Below are 22,250 nucleotides of genomic sequence, written 5' to 3'. Positions count from 1 at the left end.
TTGTTCATGAGTATGAAGGACTCCCAAACTGCAGGAAAGAACTCGAGCGGTTATGTGAGTGTAACGTATGGACAATAGAGTCTTCAATATACCCAACAAGCACGTTTTTGGAATGTGGGAGGAAGGCTCAGTGCCTGTTGAAAATCCACACAAGCATGAGGAGAACATGCAAAGTCCACACAGGGAGGCCGGATGTACTAACCACTTGTACACCGTGCTGCCATCACACACGCAGTCCAAACTAAATTTAAACTCTGGAGCGGTCCAAAAGTATCTTGAAAACCACAAAAATGTTGAAGATGTACTAGGCAGTGAAATATCGAGTATGCTACGAAGCAGTGGGTCTGATTTTTAGTGCAAAAGACTATAAAAATGCTTCTACAAATGGTTACTTGGGAACTCAATGCCCACCTTGTCCAGATGTGTGTGTGTTTGTGCGCACGTGTCTGTTATTCTGTCTGCAAGCCCCTAAACTTGACAGACCTACAATTGTACACATATATGTGTGTGTGTGTGTGTGTGTGTGTGTGTGGGTGCGCACGTGTATGTGGCACAGTCCAATATAGCGTGCTATAGACCACAATAGCAGGTTGTAGTTAGACAGTGGGAGCATTCATCAAGATTCCAAGTCTTTTTTGGTCACCGGCTCTCGTTCGTCAAACTCTGTCGGCCTCGTTGCCCTCACATTGCACACACCTCAGGACACACGCACACACGCGCACACATTCCAGCAGTCGAAGACCTGCAGTCAAAATACCGACTGAGAGTGAGAATGGATGACTTACTATACTGTGTGTTTTTCAAAACCACACTGTTCGGCATTTCTGCTGTCATAATACAGTATGTGCACACGTGACAAATATTTTAAAAGTGGATTGTTAAACCGACATTAATATTGCCTAAAAACCGTCTGAGCGACACGGGATAAGCATTTGACTAAAATTCCTTTTATACCTTCTGACTATGTTGAAGGCTAACAATCTATCGTTCTTCGTTTTCTTTCGGGCTTGTCCTCACTATGGTCATAGTGGGTGAATTGGTGTCTATCCCAGCTGACTTTGGGCGAAAGGCGAGACACACCCTGGACCTGTTGCCAGCTAGCTGTCTGTAGTGAACATATACAGTAGGCAAACAAACAACCATTCGCACTCACAAGCACATTTATGGATTATTTTGAGTCTAAAGTTAAATGAGAGGTCAAGTAAAAAATGTACAATAATATATTTTTTGCGGCACCACTAGTCCAAACATGGTATTCTGATTCATATTGTGTTTGCGGAATATCAATTTAGCAGCAAAATTGACCGTTTTCATCGATCTCAGGAGGCAGCCATTTTGCCAATTGCTGTCGACTGAAAATGACATCACAGTGCCTAAGGGCTCAGGTATGACCAATCACTGCTCAGCTTCAGAAAACAGGTCAGCTGTGATTGGTCGTTACCTAAGCCCTGAGTAGTTGTGATGTCATTTTCAGTTGACTGAAGTGACAAAATAGCCGCCCCCAGAGATGGCTAAAAACGAGCGGATTAACTCTTATCCCACAAACGCAATATTTATCAGAATGCCTTGCTTCAACTAGTGGAACTGCACAGAACATATTCTTGAAAAAATATGTTTGGGTTGACTTCGTCTTTAACATACAATGCATCATACAAAGTACATTTCACCTTTACCTTCTTTAAATAGCCAAGTAGTACATGCCTAAATGTCTACACGCACACACACACACTAACATGCCAATGTCAGCTGTTGATGGCAGGATGTCGCCACACGTCAGCTCCAGACACATCCCCTGTGTATGTGCGAGTGTGTCTCCTTTACTGATGTAAAACAGGAAAACTACCTCTTCCTTTTTTCTCTCCGCTTCCTCTCTTTTTTCTCCCATTCTCAACACACACATGTGTCCTCTGGTGTTCTCCATCCTGAGTGATGCCTTTGTCTTCTCTCTTTGTGTCACTTCCTCACAATCTCACGTCAGGACAACCAACATGTTAAGCCAGCCCACATATTTTGTCCTCTTGCTAAATGTAAATAAACCCTGTGTCGGGAACAGCACAATTGTTTACTATGTGCCTGAGCAACCCCACTGGTTTCTGAACAAATTCTTAACCGTGCCCGCTCAAAAATGGAAGAGAATTGGGGGTCCTGTGTGAAAGTACAAATACAGTGGTAAAAAGACCTAACATTTGGACGATAAATTTGTAGTATTATAATAAAGATTAAAAAAACTCAATACTTTACATCGTTTAGATTTCAGAATGACAGTACAAAAAGCCTTCCTATGAGAACTAAGTCGGAAAATGAAAATGTCATTTTACAAAAGTCATATACAAGAAAGACAAAGTCATATAAAAAAAATAAAAACTCAAACTGTTTTTAGAAGAAGAAAGTCAGAATATTATGAGGGTAAACTCGTCATGTATATGGATATACACGAAAAATTTGATTACGATGAGGGTCTTGTCAAATGACATTTACATAGTATAGTATAGTATAGTATAGTATAGTATAGTATAGTATAGTATAGTATAGTATAGCATAGCAGAATACAGTAGAGTAGATTTGAGTAGACAGTGGCGGAGCTACTTGGTGACCAGGGGTGGTCACTCTTTGACCACCCCCTTTGCCACCCCACATCTAGGGGAAATGTTGGATACTTGTAATTTTCCTGCCATTTTCACATGGATTCAGAATTCTTAGATCCCTTGATACTGTCCAACAACTCACTTAATTTGACTGTTGATCTGAATGCAAACTCCAAAAGAACAGGTCTTCAGGAAACAAGGTTTGATTTTCACTTTGGTTTGATTTTATTTTCACTCTTACTGGCTGTCAAATCAGTACGTCATACAGAGTGATGCGATGGTACACAAACGCAAAGCAACGGCAAAAAAAAAAAAAAAAGGGCATTATGCAGCAAATTAAGCTCAGCAAAACGTTGCTTTTTAATTCGACTTGTTCCTTCATGTATTATGAGTATCTGGATATGTGTGTGTTTTATTTCATGAAACCCTGACTGTGGATGGCATGAGAAACCAGGTCTTCTCAGGTGCAGAGTGGGATACAAATGCATGCAAATGTGCACACGAAAATGTGCGTGTGCACTGTTCAGTGAGATGCTGTCTCACCCTGACTATGCCCCACAGAGGATAAAAGTGAGGCCTAGAGCAGCGACGGGTAGTGATGAGCTGTATTTACTCAGTTGCTCAGGTAACGACCAATCAAAGCTCACCTGTTTTCTGAAGCTGAGCCGTGATTGGTTGTTACATGAGCCCTGATTTTCAATTGACAGAAGTGACGAAATGGCCGCCCCCGGAGATGGCTAAAAACGGGTGGATTAACTCTTATTCCACAAACGCAATATACTGTATATCAGAATGCCTTGTTTCAACTAGTGGGCTTTCATAGAACATACTCTTGGAAAAAAATATGTTTGGGTTGACTTTCGCTTTAAGGAATTTTTGGATGAATTAAACTTAACAGAGTAGTTTTAGTGTAATATATGTTTTACCTTTACATGAGTATTGTTGTTGAGAATAAATCCCATTTTTATTCCAATAGACTGAGTTAGATTCCGCTCACTACTTGTATTATCTTCAGGGTTAATCGCTTGCACGATCTGTTTTGGTTTATTCATCAGAGAGACTTGTGTCACATGACTGTTCCACGAATTTTACGTAACCAATCGTCATGTTTGACATGTTTTATAACCATCAAACAGAGCCAGGCAGTCAAATGACCACACATAAATATTCCGTGGCATCCCTGGCCTCACATTTAATCTATATTTACCCTTACACACTATGAAAAACAACAGCTACTGTATGACGTGCCCTGAGCTGTTTTTCTCTGTAATCATTACGTAGTGAGCCTATTGTAGTCATTTCAAAAGTGTAAACGTAAACAATTACTATGATTTAAGACAGTTTGTTGTTGCTGGATTTGCTTTAATTGTGTTATTTATAAAGATTTGTATTTAAAGTGATAATGTTGGGTAATATTTAAAGTTGCACATTTCTTTTTGTCATCAGCAGTTACTCACCAATTACTCAGTTCTTGATTACATTCTTACTCTTACTAAGGTAATTATTTGGAGGACTACTTAAAACAAAATCTTGAGTCATTTTATTCTAAAGTAAGACTACTCTTACTCTAGTTCCTTTTTTGGCTACTTTACTTACCTTTGGTCTATAGTCATGTCTAGTCTAGTATAATATGGACTGCATTTCATAACATTATTTTTTTTCCCTTTCAGTGCACCCCAAATTAATTAGACTCCTTCATATCAAACGTGTTAATATTAACATTAGGTTAGATGTAACACAAGCAGAAGACTTTACATTTGACAAATTCACATAAAGTGCAATAGCGGTTGGTTGCTATTGTCAGGAAGGATTGTACGCGCTATAATGGGCTGTCTAGGTTTTTTTTCCTCTCGTTTTGCATTGAAGTCTAGACTTCGGGTGAAGGGGGCGGTAGGACAAAGTTGTGTGTGCAGGTACAAATACAAACACACACTTGGCCTTACTCACACTTAGACATAACAAGCAGTTGTTTGATGTACTGCTATAAGATTCCACACACTTTTTTCATTGTCTGTTTGTCATGCTTTCTTTGTGGCAGTAAATCACATTAGAAAAAGTGACTTGTCTCACACATTTTTTTTTTTTATGTATACACTTACATTATGTACCATAAACAAAATGTTTCATCCTTAGTGTGGGAAACAATTAAAGGCCCATGAACAATAAGTATTAAATGTTCACACAAAAAAAATTGCACTGCTCTGGAACTGTGCACCAAAAAAAAAAGTGGATTATGCCACATGAGGGGATACGTTCCATTGCAAGACAAGAACACTTGATTAAAAACATTTTCTCTCCCTTTACACTTGTAATCATTTGCACATGATGCCGTCACAGCCTTTTCTCCCTCTTTATCTCATTTATTTACTTAGTCACGCAGTAGATTTGGAGCCTTTTGAAAAAAAGTATTCCTTTGCTGACAATATGGGTTCACTCAGACTCCTCTTACTCACTCCAGCTGATAAGAGAACATGCTTAACAAGTAAAATATATTGCTGCGCCAGTGGCAATTTCGCGTTTGTGGCAAGTGGCACCTGAGGCAACAGATTTTACTGTGAAGGAAAAAAAAGTCATTTATGAGGAAATTGAGGCGGGTTACACCCTGGACCGGTCGCAAGCCAAATAGGGCAGATTTATTTATTCTATTTCTATTCTAATATCTATTTAGGGTCTGCAATTCACCTTAGAAGCAAAAAGTTCACTGGTTCAATGTTTTGAATTAATTTTCTTGGTCTCATTTTTCGACAAAAACCTGGCATTTGAGCAAGGGTGTGTTAGACTTTTTATAGCCGTTTTAAGTTGTTGGGGGTTTTATGCCGCTTGCAGGGTTACCAACGGCACACAGTTTCAAGGGCAAAAGACCGGCTCAAGTTCCCCTATGATGACAACAAGCAGTGAACATGGGTCACCGCGTCCCTCGCTGGTGCATCTGATGCCAGAGGCGACGTGGGTCTCATGTCCAATCGCACGGGCTGATTGGTTATTAATCCCACACATGACATCATCTTCTCTTCCCTCTTTCCTGCTGTCTTTCTACCCTCCCTCTGTATATCATCCTCCTCCTCGCCATCTAATTTCTGTCATTCATCACAATTCTGAGAATAGGATCATCTTATCTCACATGAATCTTCCTGTCATGTTGCGGCCTTCACGAGTGACTTGGTTTTCCACTGTCATTCCTTTGAAGTGCGTGACTCAAAACAGTGCTGAGTTAATGACATGATGCGCTTCCCATGGGCGCAGCAAATAAAAGAATGGTCTCAAGGACACTCCGACATGGTCACAAGCACCGGGTATCGAACCCACAACCTCTGTGTCAGGAAACGACCACTCTACCACTGAACCGTGCCGCCCCCATAATGACAACTATAAGTGAAAAAAAATGTTGTTAACCAAATTTAAGTGAAAATGCATTTATTAAAATGAAACCTAATTCAAACTACATCTTACATTTATAAAATGAACTAAAACTAACTGTAATTACTGTATTGCGGAATTTCCTTCATTTTCATACATGAGCGATATGGGTTCATTAGAAATGTTTTTATTTTGAAATTCATGTACGTCATACAGAAGAAGGTCAATCGTTTGAGAATTGTACCTTTTTTAAATGTTATCAAATTAATACTAAAACCAATAAAAACTCAACTAAAAGAAAGCATCTTAAAAAAAATAACAATGACCCCCCCAACCCCCAAAAAAACCTAATTAAAACTAACTGAATGAAAAAAGGAAAGAAAAAAAAAACAAAAAGCCAAAAATAAATAAATAAATAATAAAGAAATAAAAACGAACTATAATGGAAACCTGCAAAACTACTATAAATCTGCTCAACACTCACTGGAGAGGCTAAAATGGTCACATGCAATGTGAGCTAAGTAGCGTCAAAAGCTGAGGACACTGGCGAAGTCGACTTCCGGGATGTGGAACGTGTAAAGTTGAGAGGTTTCGACAGGATATCGTCCGGCTCACCTCAACACGTGGCTTAGATTCTTGGAACCATTCCTCTTGAGAGTGAACGGACTCTAATTTACCCTGGAAAGAAAATGCCATTTCAGTGAACAGTGCAGTCTTTCATCACTAGTCATTGTCGCGGATGTACTAGTTCATGTTTTCAATGTGCGTTAACTACTTCCTGCAGCATCATCTTCAGAAATATAATACATCAGCTATTAATGAAGTTGCTAATTGCTTTCTATAATGACACATTGTCACTGTTAGCATCTCCAAACAAAACATCCACTGTCACCGTCGTAACTTCCGCACGGGGGAACATTAATAAGAGTATTTGGTTCCTCAGCAAAATGTGACCAACGTGTGCATTGTACGAGTGAAAGCACAGCTGTTCCGCAGTCACATGTAACCGTGGCACACATACTCCACTGTTGTCTTGAACTCCAGAGTTTTGTAACACCGAAACAAGCAGTAAATTTGCGACACTATCTGCAGCCATGAATAAATACATGGTTTGGTAATCGATTGTTAGCAAAAGATCTTGTGGTTGGGGAAAATTGTCTTGTGACCTGATTGAAAAAGGCGGCTGCGGTGATGCCACAAGCAGCTGCGACGTCGAGACGGAGCACGCTGCTCTCGGTTCATATGAACTGCAGTTTGGTAACGTGACTGATGGTTTTCAGTGCATAAGAAAACGGCACCATGACTGTGATTTTCAGATACCAGCCGTGCATGTCTCAACAAATCAGTCACTGCCATGTACTGTCAAAAAAAAACAAAAAAACGGATGGAATTCCTCATTTATGAATAGAGAAGATTAGTACATAAAATGCAATTGATAGTCCCTGGAACAGTATTTCTATATATTAGGTAGTTTTAGGATGGCACTTTGGACTACTGCTTTCCAAAACAGTCCTATAGCGCCGACGTTCTGAATTTGAATCTCTGCGCCGGCCTACTTGAGTTAGCATGTTCTTGCCGTGCTTGCATGGGTTTTCTTCAGATCCTGCGGCTTTCTCCCACATTCCAAAAACATGCCATAACACATTTCCCCACGTGTTTGGGAGATTTTATTACGACGAGATGAAGCCAAGGATGAACCTTTTGGCCAATATTTCAAAAGATGTGTCCGGTGCAAACACAACAAAGTTCATCAACCAAAAGATCACCTACAGTGAAGGATGGTGGTGCTAACTTCATACTTGGGGCTGTTTTTCAATGGGAACTGTGGCCTTAGACAAGGTAGGAGGCCTTATGAACAGTTCGAAATAGCTGTCAGTGTTATCATAAAACCTCCAGGATTTTACTTGAGATGGAAAGAAATGTCAGGAGAAGCCTACCAGAAAAATCTGAGCTTTATCTAGGGGTTAATCAGAGGCACGTTGAGTGGCAGGTGTGCTGACTTCCATCGAACACGAGTCTGAATGTGATTGGTTAATTCTACATCCCAGTTATAAGTGGGTGTGCACACTTGCACAACGGCTTAACTTCGGTTATTCATTTTGAATTCCCCTTTCAAAAAGATTTTTTTTTTAAATATCTATTGAGTTGTACGGATATGTTGCATAAATGGTGGACCTTTTTAAATGATTTATCTTGGTCTCATTTATTTTCAAATCACAATAGTCTATCTGGGCTGTGTAGACTTTTTTTTTACCAATTAGGTGATAAATACATCTGGTTGATTTATGCTGAGGAACCACCATTTCATTGTGAATTCCAACTTTATTCTTGTTAAATAAAATCTTTTTTGTCGTAAAGAGCAGTGTGAACAAAACAAGCACACATTGACAGAAACATGTTTCATTCCAGGAAGGAGTCATCTGAGGGATGTCATTTATGATCTCTGTTACTTTTTTCAGTCACAGCTGGGTCCACTCGCTGAGGGCGTCTTTACTGAGAGTTTTAATCTTCTCCTCTATTCATACATGAAGAGGCTCATTCAATCAGATACACTTAAGACCCGAGACCGACACTCTATCACTATTCTCTTGTCTCTGCTGGAAATGCTCAGTTGTTCCGAATGCGTTTTCCAAGCTGCCCCGTTGGTCAAAGCCGCGCATATCCTGTTGATAGTAGCTTTCATCTTCTTTTTGACTGCTCACATGTTCGTGGGTCATGTGGACTAACACTTTACTAATTTGCAATCGTCTGAGCCTAAGCGAAGTCTATATACAGTACAGGAGACTGAGATATCATTGTAAAGATCACACACAGTATACATTTTTGGATCACAGGAAACAAGCATGAAACACAGCAACAACCCACAACTGGGAATGAAATATAGCAAGACTAAACAAGATGAGACGGCTGAAGAGAACAAGGGAGGAGAGAGCATCTGATTGGGGATAAATCTGGTCCATCTAATCAAAGTCCAAAGTCCAAATTACAGAGTGTTCTCTTGCTAATGCAACATAGAGTTCGCGACACAGCTAAATTGAAGATTTGTAAGCGATCACTTTTTATGGGTTTTTACAGCATAGTGGCCAAACCGAATTTAGAGTTGTACATCTTCAGCGTAGTACCAGGTTGTGCCACAGCATGTCAGGCACGCGATAAAAGCAAGATGAAGCGGACGCCCTTTCACTAATAATACAGTAGCATTGTTTTGTCATTTGTAATATGAGTTCCCACAGAACAGAGAAAATACATATATGCCTCTGAGTGTTGTTCTATCCTATGTTTGTATGTGCTCCATGTGTGTAAAGTAGCGATTGTTTGAAGATGTATTAGCCTGTCTGTGACCTTTCACATTATATATTAGCATTAAGCTAGCAGGCTTTCACAGGGTGAAATTATGTTTAGTTGACCATTTTGGTGTTTGGATAGACTTTGTTAAGAGTTAGACTTTGTGGCGGTTTTACAGTAAAATTCAACTGGGTGTGACCCATAAACAGCTTGAAACAAGCACACTGTGCCTCTTGTTTAAAAAAACGGCACGAGCTAGAGAGTGAGAACAGGCATTAAGTAACAAATTAAAAGTGTCTTTAACTCACTTTAAATGGGTTTAACGCATATATATATATATATATATATATATATATATATATATATATATATATATATATATATATATATATATATATATATATATATATATATATATATATATGGTCTTTCTCTTTTCATTTACTGGGTCTGGAATGTATCCCTAGTGCAGAAAGGGTGTTCACTGCATATACTAGCTGGTAAGAAAAATAACACTTGGGAGAAATGTTTGCTAAATTCTGTTTATGCATGTGTGTCGGGCTTTGGTCAGCAGAATGAAGTATATTTTGACCCTGGCAGTCATGTCTACAGTGCTATGTGGCTCACTAATGTGCTTATGTAAACACAGTGGTCAGCTGTCGTTAGGCGTCCGCCGGGAGGAGATGTGTCGGGAGACGAGACAGAGGAGGTAGGGGGAGGGATGGTTCAAGTGTACGCCTTACACTGTTTCCCGACTGTGTAAATGTCACATGGCACGCCGTGTGAACTTTGAACACACATGCAAACATGGATGAGATCACACATAAAAGCCAGACAAACATACACACACGCAGCACTCAATGGATGAGGGGTGAGGTGATGGTCTGCGGGGACCAGAGGGGAGAGTTTCATGGGAACATACCGGAATTGCAACAGTGATAAGAAAAAGAAGGTTGAGAGGGATAACGTGTGTGGGATTGCGCTATTGAGGGAGAGCCTGTGACAAATACTTCTGCTCAATCAGTATCAGGCGTGGGCAAGGTTGTGCTCAAGGATCATATTTGAGTTTTGAAATTGATTATTTCAACAATTAAATAATACTTATAATGCTCTCAACATAAAGTCGAACTCTTCAAATGGCGTATTGGCCCAGCTCAGGTGACATTTTTTTAGGTCACACAGGAGTGTGTTTTTATCATCAGATTAGCAAATACATGAAGTTTTGTCTAGCTACTAGCTACTAGACTTCAAAAAAAAAAAAAAAAAAAAAAAAAAATATATATATATATATATATATATATATATATATATATTTTTTTTTTAAACAGTTCTTATTTCATTGTAAAGTCTATTTTTAGAATACGGGGGCGAGCAGCAAATACTGCGGTGTTGAAGGTAGTCTAAATTAATCTTCTAAATTGTTTTCATTATATGCAATCAGATTAATGTGGAAGACACTTTGCCTAGTGAAACAAAGTATTGTACAGCTAAATTCATTGTGAATTCATACATTTTGTTCCTGGGGATGCAAATGTCACAAATTCGGTGGAATGAGTCATCTAAATCTAAATTGTGAGCACTAGGCAATCTTTTAAGAGACTAACAATTTGAAGTTGAAATGATGATGCTGACACATATGCAAACTGGTTCAGTTTATAGCTTGTCCAAAAAGTTTTTTGTTGAACTACTTCTCTGTAAATGATCTGAACTGTTGTCACTTTTGCCTCTATTGTGTGTGACAACACACAATAGACACACCACGGGCTACAAACACACATATTTCCCTTTTCGTCTGTGTATGTGCACAAGTGCCATCTTGCAACAATAAACACTAAAACAGAAATGTAAATGCATGCATCTGTTTCTTGTTTCTCTGTGGAAATGAAATAGTTTTGTGTTGTTTGGATAGCACACATTTTCCACAGTTTGATGTCCAAAAGAACAACACAGAATCGATAACTAAGTCCTTAAGTATTCACGATGATGGCACATTACCCAGAGGCCTCATATGGGGATATTTTGCAGTGACATAACTGGTGAAAAGTCTTTGTGACACCACTAGATTTGGTGTTTTACATAACAACTCTATCATGATCAAAGAGAAAGGGAAAGTTGTTTTTTGGTTGTCGGCAGTTATTACAGGAAAACCACATTGATGTTGTTATAGTTAACGAAAAATAACAAAATAACTCGAACTAAAATAACAAACATTTTAGTTAACAAAATAACATAAAAACAAAAAGGAAAAAACTAACTGAAACTGCAGTTACATTCATAAAAGTAACGATAACTTACTATAATTATAGCAAAAATGTCCTTCCTCAGTTAATATCATACAGGAACCTTTGGGGTTCATTTTAAATGTATTTATTTTGGTATTGTTGCGCACCAATAGCTACAGAAGAAGGAGGTCAAACAGTTGTTTGAGGATTGTAGTTTACTTGATTACACAATACTTTTTTTTTTTTTTATCTTGCACTTGACAAATACTCCTATTCAAAAACTAGTACTAAAACTAATAAAAACTAAACTAAAACAAATAATTTTTGAAAAAAAATGCAATTGAATAAACTTGTTTTAAAAACTAATTGAATTCAAAACACAAAGGTCAAAACAAAATAAAAGCTACCTGTTATGAAAAATCCAGAACTAATATAACCCTGATAATCGCTATATGTGAAACAATACGTCAACAATTCGCTTTGTACCGTGGTTTTAGAGGCCCTATAAAGTGATTTCAGAGATTTGTTTCTAAATACATTGCGCATGTATGAAGCTAATTGCTTAAAACATGTGCAAAGACTGAGAACTATGTAGTATTCAATCTTGGTGTAGTAAAGTGTTTTTCACCATTTCAGTTTTCCTGATTTTTTTGGGGTTGTGGCTAAATCGCGGCCGAGGCAGTGACACACTTGAGCCGCCTTGGTTTGCATCGGCAGTATCCTGGCCTAATTGTGACTTGCAGTTAGCTAGTTAGCTTTACCTTCACCCTGACTATGCATCTTCCCTCCAGATAGTCCGCTAGCATCGCCACTTTAGAGCGCCTTGTTGTCGGGTGTCAGTGGGCACACGTCATGGAGAGAAGGAGGAAGAGTGAGGGAGTGAGTAATGTCAGTGACAGCCAGTGCGTGGCAATTAAGGGGCTTCATGCTTGTGTTTCTGCTTTATTATTTGATCATTTTGAAGCATAATTTTATATGCATGGTGATTGTTTTAATCTTTCAAATTTGGCAGCTTTGTGAACAACACACTTCTCTATTCATTTTCAACTTACAGGGACTTCAAAGTCACAGTTAAGTTTGCAAACAGTACAGTACGGGAAGATGCATAGATGCATAGAGTCAGTTTAAACGTTTTCTTTTTAGGAAAGTGCAATGTCAAGAGTTTGTCTTCTTTTGGGGAAATGTAGGATGCAGACAAATGCAACAATAACAGTCTGAACATTGGGAATTATTGTTCTATAAGAACAAGAACACGAGGCACTTACACTTCTTGTCCCTTACCAAATACGTTCTATGTGGGGACCCTAATAACGCCCCATCAAATCACTGTACATAATTGTTGCTGCGTGTTCCCCACCCATGTTTATGGTTTTTTTAATGTCAAAATGGCAATTGTGAGGTCATTAACAACAAAACTGGTGGTGACTTCTGGAGACTTTTGCACAGTGCTACCGTCAAACCTTAATCCTGCTATAAAGGCACTATACAATTATGAAAGGTTGCATGAGTAATCCATGACTATTTAGTTATATTTGTAAATAATATTCCAGTTAGAATCCACAAATGCCACAAGTGCAAGATTTATTCTTGGCTAACGGTGGTTTTCCCAGCCCGAATCTTGTGACTTTTTGATAGTGTAATTGTCCAGCTTCAAAGCTGAACATCTTATCTAACGTTAACAACGTCACAGCAAAGCCACGGGGCCAGGTTGGTTACCAGACAGAATTCATTTGCAGCTCATTTACAAGAACAGAGCCACTCAGCGAGTGCCACATGACATCTTTCGAAATAAAGCGCTTGCATAACTTGCTGAGGGCTCTGGCAGCAGCGTGTGTTTACAATGATCTGGCTGGGAGATGGGAGAACTTGTGCGTACGCTCCTCAAAAAAGACGTCTGCTCTCTCCTGATGCGCATCAGCTGAGTACATCATGGCTTTTGTTTTCTCAAAGCCCAAACCAAAACATTACCTCAATCACATGTGCATGAAAAGTTCAGCATTGAGTTAAGATTTGGGAGAGGAAAAAAAAAAAAAACAGCGTTTGCATCGCATTCTTGTTTTATTTACCATAAAGTGAAATCATCGGAAAAGTACGGAAGGCTTGTACTGGAGAATCATTCCCAGGGCAACGCACATGCATCTACAGAGCCTAAACCTAGCATGTATTACATACAGCAAATGTCTTTTACTTCCCGAAGTATAAAACTTTTGTACAAACATCCTCTTTGATTGGATGCCCAGACGAAATTGTATCAAACAACAGCAACAACAGGATATATTTGTTACCAAATGATTATATGACTGACAAACTGTACATGGAGTGCATGTGTACCTCTATCTAGGCGGCCTGCTTCTGTATTAATGATTATAATTTTTTTTGTAAAAAACAGGGACAACATTGTGTTAAAGTCTACGAGTCATAAGCCATATTGTGAGTCATAGAGCAATCACACATACATATTTTTATTCCTCAAATGGATCACACAGCCCTTCGTAGGACATTTGTCTTTGTAACAACAATGGGATTTCCACTGACAACTCGACAGTGATATCCGAAGGCGTCAATGTCATACTTTGTGCAGCACAAAGGTCAAATAAGTTTCCTAAAGAGGGCTGTGAGGAACATGAGCACAATCTGTTTGCTTGGTTGATTAAATGCCAAAAATCATCCGGTACTGTATAAACAATGTAAAATCAGCATAGAATCCATATGAATGATTACAGGACTTTCTCTGGTTTATAAATCATCAACATAAACAGAGTAAAGATGGGAAAAGCTGACAGGGTAAAGCATCAACCAACAAGAGGGTCCGTGTGACCTTTGGCCTACTTCCATGTGCCGTCACCGTGCGAGTCTGCACATAAAGTGCAAGACAGGCCTCTTTGTGCGCCCTTTCCCCGCCGACAAACAATGTATCGCTATCAGGATGGACACAGAGGAGCCATTCACTGGCAGCTGGAACATCTGAATGACCAAACAATTCCAATGATACAATCACAGCTTGATACTAAAATCGAAACTTGGTTCTGTCAATATTGATTTACTTCTCCTGACCAAACTTGTTGGCTCGTGTTAAAGAAAACTTTTAGGCACTTTTTTCGGTGCCGCTGATAATAAAAACAACAAAGTAAATAATCATAAACCTTTCTGACTGCGTTAAATATTGGGTTTGTACAAAAAAATGAATCAAACGCAAAACGTTTTACTCTATCTGGATATATTATCTTCATTTGTGCAGATGGACACACGAACAATATTTTGAGGTCGTCGTGCTTGCCTTCTCCTTACATGTGGTTTCAATAATACACACTTATAAATCTTTCCATAGTACAAACTTGCTCACGCCCTTATCCCTTCTGATGCTGACACACTAAACACAAAGACCCGTTTTTACAAATGGACCTTGGAGAAAAGATACAATTGTAGGCTTTTGACCTGACTTTGGTAATAACAATGCACAAACGAAGGTGCGGATGATGCACACTTTATGTTTCAGTGTGTTTTTGATTACAACATGGAGCTGAATGGAATTGCAAAAGAAGTTACAGGGCAGTGGTCACCTTTGTTGTAGACTTGGAAGATGGCACACTCGACAAACAAGAGTATTTACATGGTCTCTCTAAATCAATTCCTCAATTAGGGATTCGGAAGACACTTAATTCCTTAATCCCACCCATTTTTCGCGGACTGAATGTTTAACGGCACTCGTTTGAGTGAGTGAGATTGTGGCTATTCGTGTGCCGGTCCAGTCTCAGTCCCGAGCGAATAGCGGGAGTCGGCTGTACAGTAAATAAACAAGATCTTTAAGTTGTTTTAAAGGGGGAAGTCAACCCCCCAAAATATTTCCAAGAATATGTTCTATGCACCTCCCCTAGTCTAAATACAGCATTCTGATTAATATTGTGTTTGTGGAATATAAGTTAAGTGGCAAAATCCACCTGTTTTTGTCCATCTCAGGGGTTGGCCATTTTGCCACTTTCTGTCGAAAACAAGTAGTGTTTAGACTAGTGGAACTGCATAGAACATATTCTTGGAAAGAAAAATTGTGGCTCGACTTCCTTTTTAACTCATTCGGCGCCAGATATTTTCAGACCCTCTTTTTTCTCAAAAAATTGAGAAAAATATAAATACATTCCTGGGATTGAATGGCTGGACTGCGAAAAGACGTGTACATTCGTCAATGGCAGTGAATGAGTTAATAGAATGGTCCATCTCGTGATCGGATCAATGATCGGTTATCGTTTTTTTTTAAATCGCTGATCGGCTCCAAAATCCTGATCGTGTAAAGCCGTTAGGCAAAACATTTTGTCCAATTCTTTGCTTCCTATTGCGTGGGAACAGTGTAAGGGAAGGCCCTTTTTTGTTCCAATTGCGCAATCAAACCTAATCAACACAGTTGACATGAACTGGCCCTCTCTCAGCTCCAACATCGCTGATCTCACAGCTGGATGAATGGACAGAAAAATCCCAGAGCCACACTTCAGTATCTTGTAAAAGTCTCTCAGAAGAGTGCAAGCTGTTACAATTGCGAGGAGGGCCTAGCTCCACATTTTCTTCCATGTTCACCTCCTGTCTGTGGAATGTCCGCATACTTTTGTTCATACGCTGTGCCACCCCCCGACAGATAAAGAAAGCCTCAACAATCTGCACCTGGCAACCGACGCGATGATCTCATGATAATGAAAACGTCTAAATAAGGAAATGGATGAGAGTCATGGTCAAGCGCAAGCCAACAAGCAGATGATTTAGGGCTATCTTCACTAGAAGTCACGGTGTGAAGATCCTCCATACAGATGCAGCTAAAGTTACTTCCTGTTACGAAGACTTTTACTAGACTCGGATTCTAATCTCCTGGTTGAACACTTTCTTGACCTTCTTCAACACTCGATTCAGCCACCACGGGTGGCGCTACGACCACTTTTCATCAACTTAATATTGGGCTTTGTCCCAACTGACCTGGTCAACCACTTTCTGTTTTCTACTTCGGACTCAACGAAAAAGGGTGGGATTTATGCGCTCTTACTTTGGTCTGGTCCAATTTGCTGTTTACATGCTGACATTTCCGGAATTTCCATTTGGTGCGATCGCTGTCAGACATGTTCAGTTTCAGTTTGGCTAATCAAACCAGAGCTGGCCAGTCCGTCCCTGGCCCCGGCCCGGCCGGATGCCCATTTTTGGGGCGGAGGGATGGGGGGGTGACACATTTTAAAAAATGGCTGGACTAAGCATGGCCGGAAGTGGATTTTAGTCCGGCCCACTAATGGGCCCTCATGCGTGTGACGTGCTTGCGAGGCGGCCAATTTCATCTCGGCCTACTCGGTGAAAGGCTTCTTTTTAGGCTTCTTTCAAAACAACTTGTGTCCGGGAGTATATTATAGCAGCACTCAAGTATGGCACATCATGCACTTTCCTACCTCCGGAAATATGTCGTAGCAAAACTGCCGTGTAGTGGTTTGCTGGCATGCTTTTATTTTGAAGACCGGGAAGTGTTAAGGAGGGGAGGTGTGGAAAATAAGTAACTTGTTGAACGCTTGCAGACTTGTCGTCTGTTGGACGGGGCCGGAAGGGTACCCAGGTCAAGTGGCCCAGCTCTGGACATAACTGGATTCAGTCCTAACACCACGTAAACACGCTGCGCAACTCAGGTGCTGAAAGAGACTTGATCTCTTCACATTGAAATGGGGGAAGAGAATTTGCAACAAATGTTTCTCTTCTTGCTTAAATCAGCCTCATCCACCATCTTTCTGCTGCTCCAGCGGGTCACGATAGACATCCCAACAAAGGTTCATGCTGCAGTCCAGACCACCCATTGAACTGGGTTGGTTCTAGGACACGAAAGTCTTCTCGTTCTTTCAGTGCATGTTGAAAAAGACTGGAGTTCGGTCGTAAATATCCCACGTGATAAGACAAATGTAACTTTGGTTTCCATCAACACTCCTGAAAAGGTTTGGCTCAGGCTCCGGTGAAGGAGGCCAGAGAGTTCAGGGTTGTCTCAAAGTGTTCCAGGATAGCAATCTGGAGCGCTTTAGGCCACGCAGCAGTACCTTTTCCACCACGACTTGGACAAGCTTTTCATCTTGTCAGGCGTTTGCATTTGCTTTGTTCGCCGTTTCTGTTTCCCTCTGGAGTGCTTCGGGGAGCTATGGTTCTGCAGGCTGGCCAGTATGGCCGTGTCAAACACTTCTTTCAAGTTCTTCTGGGTCAGCGACGAGCACTCCACGTAGGCCACAGCACCGATCTCAGCCGCACATTCCCTAGCGTCCGCTGGGTCTACCGGCCTCTCTCGATACTTCGCCAAGTCTATCAAAATCTGTGGAGAAAAACACTACGTCAGAACTTTCTGTGCCTTTTATTCACAGTTAGGCAGAGAGCTCGCTGCCCATCTATGACTTGATAAGATCTATCTATGACAAACTTTAACCTGAAAGAGATCCTAGGGACATTTTGTACAGTTACGTTTTTTATTTTCAATCCATTTTGGATGTATTGAGTGAAAAAAGGTTGGATTTGCCAAAGGATAGTCATTTTCGTTTAGAATTGTCCTGCCCGCTCCTTAAAGTGGCCTAAATTATCACACTGAAAAAATGTTTTGATCCCACCTTAATATTATTTTCAACTTATGCAATCCATTATATACATGGCTTGTCCTTAATTGAGTCACAGAATATTCCAGTTGAGTTTGTATGAGAGGTTAGGTACACCCTGGTCTGGTCATGAATCTATTGCAGGGCTCAATAACTATTCACATCTATGGACAACTTAAAATTTTCAATTAACCAAACAGTCAGGTTTTTGGAATCCGAGAGGAAGACGGGGGTAACCAGAGAAATCCAACAAAGCACAGAAGACATGAAGGCTGGAGGTAAGATTCCAAGCCAGAACCTCAGAACTGTGGGACCAATGTGCTAACCAACAGGCCACGGTCCTGCCCACTGCCGTTCAACTTTTTATTCACAATTTGCTCACCAGGGCTGAAAAAATGTAATTCAAATTAGGGCCGCAACTAACATTTATTTAAAATAATCAATTAATCTGTCAATTATTTTGATGATTAAGCGTATGAAAAACGTGAATGCTTAAAAGACTCCAAATAAGCAACTCTAATTATAATAATAAATAAACTGTCTTTCATATGAATTCATTTGTCTTTATTTTAGTGTATAAACCTAACCTATAAGACCAAAACATTTACGTAAATAAATCTGATCCTGTTTATTGTGATATAGATTAATTTACTGTCTGTGTTTGTTAAAAAACACATAGAACGAGGCCCTACGCATATGAAATCACACACGCAATTTTGAGGGAAAAAAAAAAAAATCACAATTGAACTATTTTTCAAAAGTGTTCAGCCCTAATTCACAGTATGTGTGCCACCGAAATGTGCGCATCGCTGTTGACGTTCAATAATATGTACAGTTCATACTGTATCAGCAACAGTCAAATCTGTGAGTATGTCGCTACATGCTTCCCACTTCCACCAACTGGAATTAAAAGAACAGAGTGGCCCCACCTTGACATCTTCTCGGAGGTCACACTGAGTCCCAACAAGAATGAGCGGTGCGAAGGGGGCGTGCCTCCTAATCTCGGCGATCCACTTCTCAGGGACGTTCTGGAAGGAGACGGGGCTGACCACGCTGAAGCACAGCAGGAAGACGTCCGCGCTGGTGTAACAGAGCGGACGCAGCCTGTCAAACTCATCCTGCAGAGGGAGGGGGACACCAACACAGCATCACTCAGAGGCAGACGGACGAAGAGGAATAAGGTGACGATGACGATGCCCTTCCTTCTTAGGTCTTTGAGAAATACGCGTGGTCCATTGCTACTCAAAGATCAAATGTATTCACAGAAACATTGTATAAAACGGTATTTTCTCCATTCGATGGAGGATTCAAGGAGGATAATGAAGATTAGCGCAGCTCCTCTTTGAGCTAATCACGATGAATCCTTGGCATGCTGCGATGCCATTTGATACTTGATGTCAGGCAAACAGCTGCAAATGCCAAGCCAGAGAATTATTTCCTTGCAAAAGCACACATCATCAGCTGGTGTCCTTACAAAAGACCAACCCTCGAAATCTTGACTTTTAACGTCATGCTAAAAACTATAAACCATTTTCGGGATGACTGTTTGGTGATCTGTTCGCACAAAATTAGAAGATGACATGAAAATACAGAAATACATGACAAGCTATGAGTTTAAAATGGCTTTGGAACAAAGGAAAGACGTTTTGGTGTTTTCCTTTCACTGTCAGGGCATTGTCTTGATTACAAATAAAGCTACAGGAAGTGCATGTGTGTGTGTGTGTGATCCATTACCTGCCCAGCCGTGTCACAAAGTTGGAGTTTGACTGGCTGCCCATCCACTGAAACCACCGCTACACACACACATAAACACACATTTTTACAAAGCATGACACACCTAATAGTACTAATATTAATATTCACACGGCCCCTTCAACATATTTCCACGCAAAGGGAACAAACAGTCCGGTGATATGCTGTGACGATCACGACTGGTGAGGCACTGACATTAGAGTCAGATTTGCAAATCTATGAGCCAAACACACTTGTGTAGTTGACATTAACTGAGCAGTCTGACATTATAAACTGGTATTTTCTGACCAGACGTTTGAAGCTGATATGAAATCTCCAGCATTGGTTTTCCTTTATTAATTAGATCCCATTTTGATTGGTAGTCCAGTTTGAGAAAAATTGCATGGTTAAACTTAATATTGTCCATGTTAAATTTTCATTTGGAGCAAGGGTTCACAACCGCCAACCAACAAGTTTGTATTGTCTTGTTAAATAAATAAATGAGCAGTAAGATGGAATATTCATAAGGGAGTGGGGGGGATTGTTTAAACTATCATAGATTAAGCATTTTTGATGCGTTTTTAAGTATGTGAATTAAGACTGAAACAATAAGTGATTTGAATCGAAGAACAATTTATTAATATGGTTCTATGAGACATTTGGGGGGTCCTGGCATTGCCTGTGTTTGCCTAATGGTAAGTCCGCCTTTGTGAAGCAGAGTAATGTTTGCCTCACCTTGCACTTTATTTGCCATTTTATGTGATCAGCAAAACTAAACTGTGTATTACATGGTACACCAATATTAAATACATTGTCCTAACTATGGAAAATGAGAGTGCACATCAAAATGGTCAGAAAACATTAGAGACTTAAAGACAGACAGAAACAGGGAATTGCCAATTACAAGCCTCCTCATCCCAGTTACTGATGGATTGCGCAATTTCAGGTGAGGTCCGGCCGCTTGCTGCCACACTTCATGTCTCACTAATGTACAGTATTTGAACCAAAAAAAAAAGTTATTTTAGCAATTGTGACACTGAAATCACATAAATTGTTGGATTTCCAAATGACAAAAAGCACATACCAGAGAGCTTTGCCTTAAAAAAAAAAAAAAAAAAAAGTAGAATAGGAATACAATCTGATGGTAGCAAGTGGTCATTTTGTACATTTTAACAACTGGTTAAGTCAGTGAAAAATAATAGCCAATACAACCTTAAACCAATATATATTCTAACCAAAAAATTATGTTTCTTAACACCTAATCTACCTAGTAAACTAACCACACTGTGTACAATAAAGAAACATTATAAACAAGGAAAGGGGAAGAGCGGATATTGGCTGAATAAGAGTTAAAATGCTTTACAAAATGTTTTTACTGTGTAAAATCAATGTATAATTCCCATGAAAAAAGAAATATATTCCATTATTACTTGAACACGTTTCAGACTTTACACATACTTTACAACACATATTATAGTGGTTGTGTGGAGCAGGTTAAAGTCGACAAAGAGCCATCATCTTACCCGAGAAGTTGTCAAAGGCAGTGGGGACATATTCGGTGGGGTACCCGTTGGTAGTGTAGCTGACCACCAGGCTAGTTTTGCCCACAGCTCCGTCCCCCACTAGGACACACTTCACCCGCCTCTCCGCTCCTCCGGCCCGCCGCGTCTTGCCCAAGCCCCCTTCCCGACCCCGGAGCCTCCTCGGCGGGACGGGCGGTGCAGGAGACACGGGTGCTGTCTTCGGAGGCATCTGGCACGCGGAGGACGGGGACATGGAGCCGCCCTACGAAAAAGTGCCGGGGCGACGGCTGCTTTTCCCGTCGCTCATTTTCGGCTATCTTCCGGGCGAAGACGCTTTTTTGACTACTCTTGTTTAACTTTCCATGAGTGGGCAATCGCGACTTTACTGCTCCTAGTAGCGAAATGACATTGTGTCCATTTTAAGCTACATTGTGGTTTCTTCAAAAGTCGGCGTCCATTTGAAAGATAAGAGATTCAATGAATGTCGGTCGGATCCACAGCCCCAAACTCCCCTTCAAATGACATCACTGTAGCGTGTGCATGTGTGTGCGTGCGCGCGTATGTGTTTGAGAGAGAGAGAGAGAGAGAGAGAGAGAGAGAGAGAGAGAGAGAGAGAGAGAGAGAGAGAGAGAGAGAGAGAGTAGCACTTTCCCTCGCTCTGCTGATTTGTATTCAATGTTTTAAACGTTTGATTTTTTTCCGTACTTTTTGGTAGCTTGGAAAACATTATAACAACCGATCACAACTCGCCTCTTTGCGGTACCCGAGACACATTTTAAAGATCAAATGTGCAGGTATAGTTAACACTAGTAGGTGTTAAATACGTGTTACATAGTATCTCTATTGCATGTAACTACTTTAATTGGTCTAAGAGTGTAGAGGGGAGTTACACAGGGTTGTGACACTTTTTACTGTAGCTTGTGAAACTACATAGCACAATGGTTCTGGGATGTCACTTAAAAA

At 40.2% G+C, this 22,250-nt stretch overlaps 1 protein-coding gene across 1 annotated transcript; it reads right to left on the bottom strand.

The window, feature by feature from the left end:
• Window positions 1-13,488: 13,488 nt before the first annotated feature.
• rhoua (ras homolog family member Ua) lies at window positions 13,489-21,828 on the bottom strand. The gene is made up of 4 exons (XM_086026280.1): window positions 21,288-21,828; window positions 19,768-19,826; window positions 18,963-19,151; window positions 13,489-17,759 (listed from the first exon to the last, which is right to left on the bottom strand). Exons 1-4 carry the CDS (start codon window positions 21,538-21,540, stop codon window positions 17,475-17,477), a joined length of 786 nt encoding a protein of 261 aa, XP_085882406.1. The 5' UTR covers window positions 21,541-21,828; the 3' UTR covers window positions 13,489-17,474.
• Between the last annotated feature and the right edge of the window lie 422 nt (window positions 21,829-22,250).

This window comes from Filicampus tigris, chromosome 3, assembly GCF_054856515.1.
Source record: "Filicampus tigris isolate MCC_2025a chromosome 3, RoL_Ftig_1.0, whole genome shotgun sequence".
In the NCBI taxonomy this organism is placed as follows: domain Eukaryota; kingdom Metazoa; phylum Chordata; class Actinopteri; order Syngnathiformes; family Syngnathidae; genus Filicampus; species Filicampus tigris.
The sequence above is the reverse complement of the archived record's forward strand: the minus strand, read 5'-3'. Positions and strand labels throughout refer to the sequence as shown.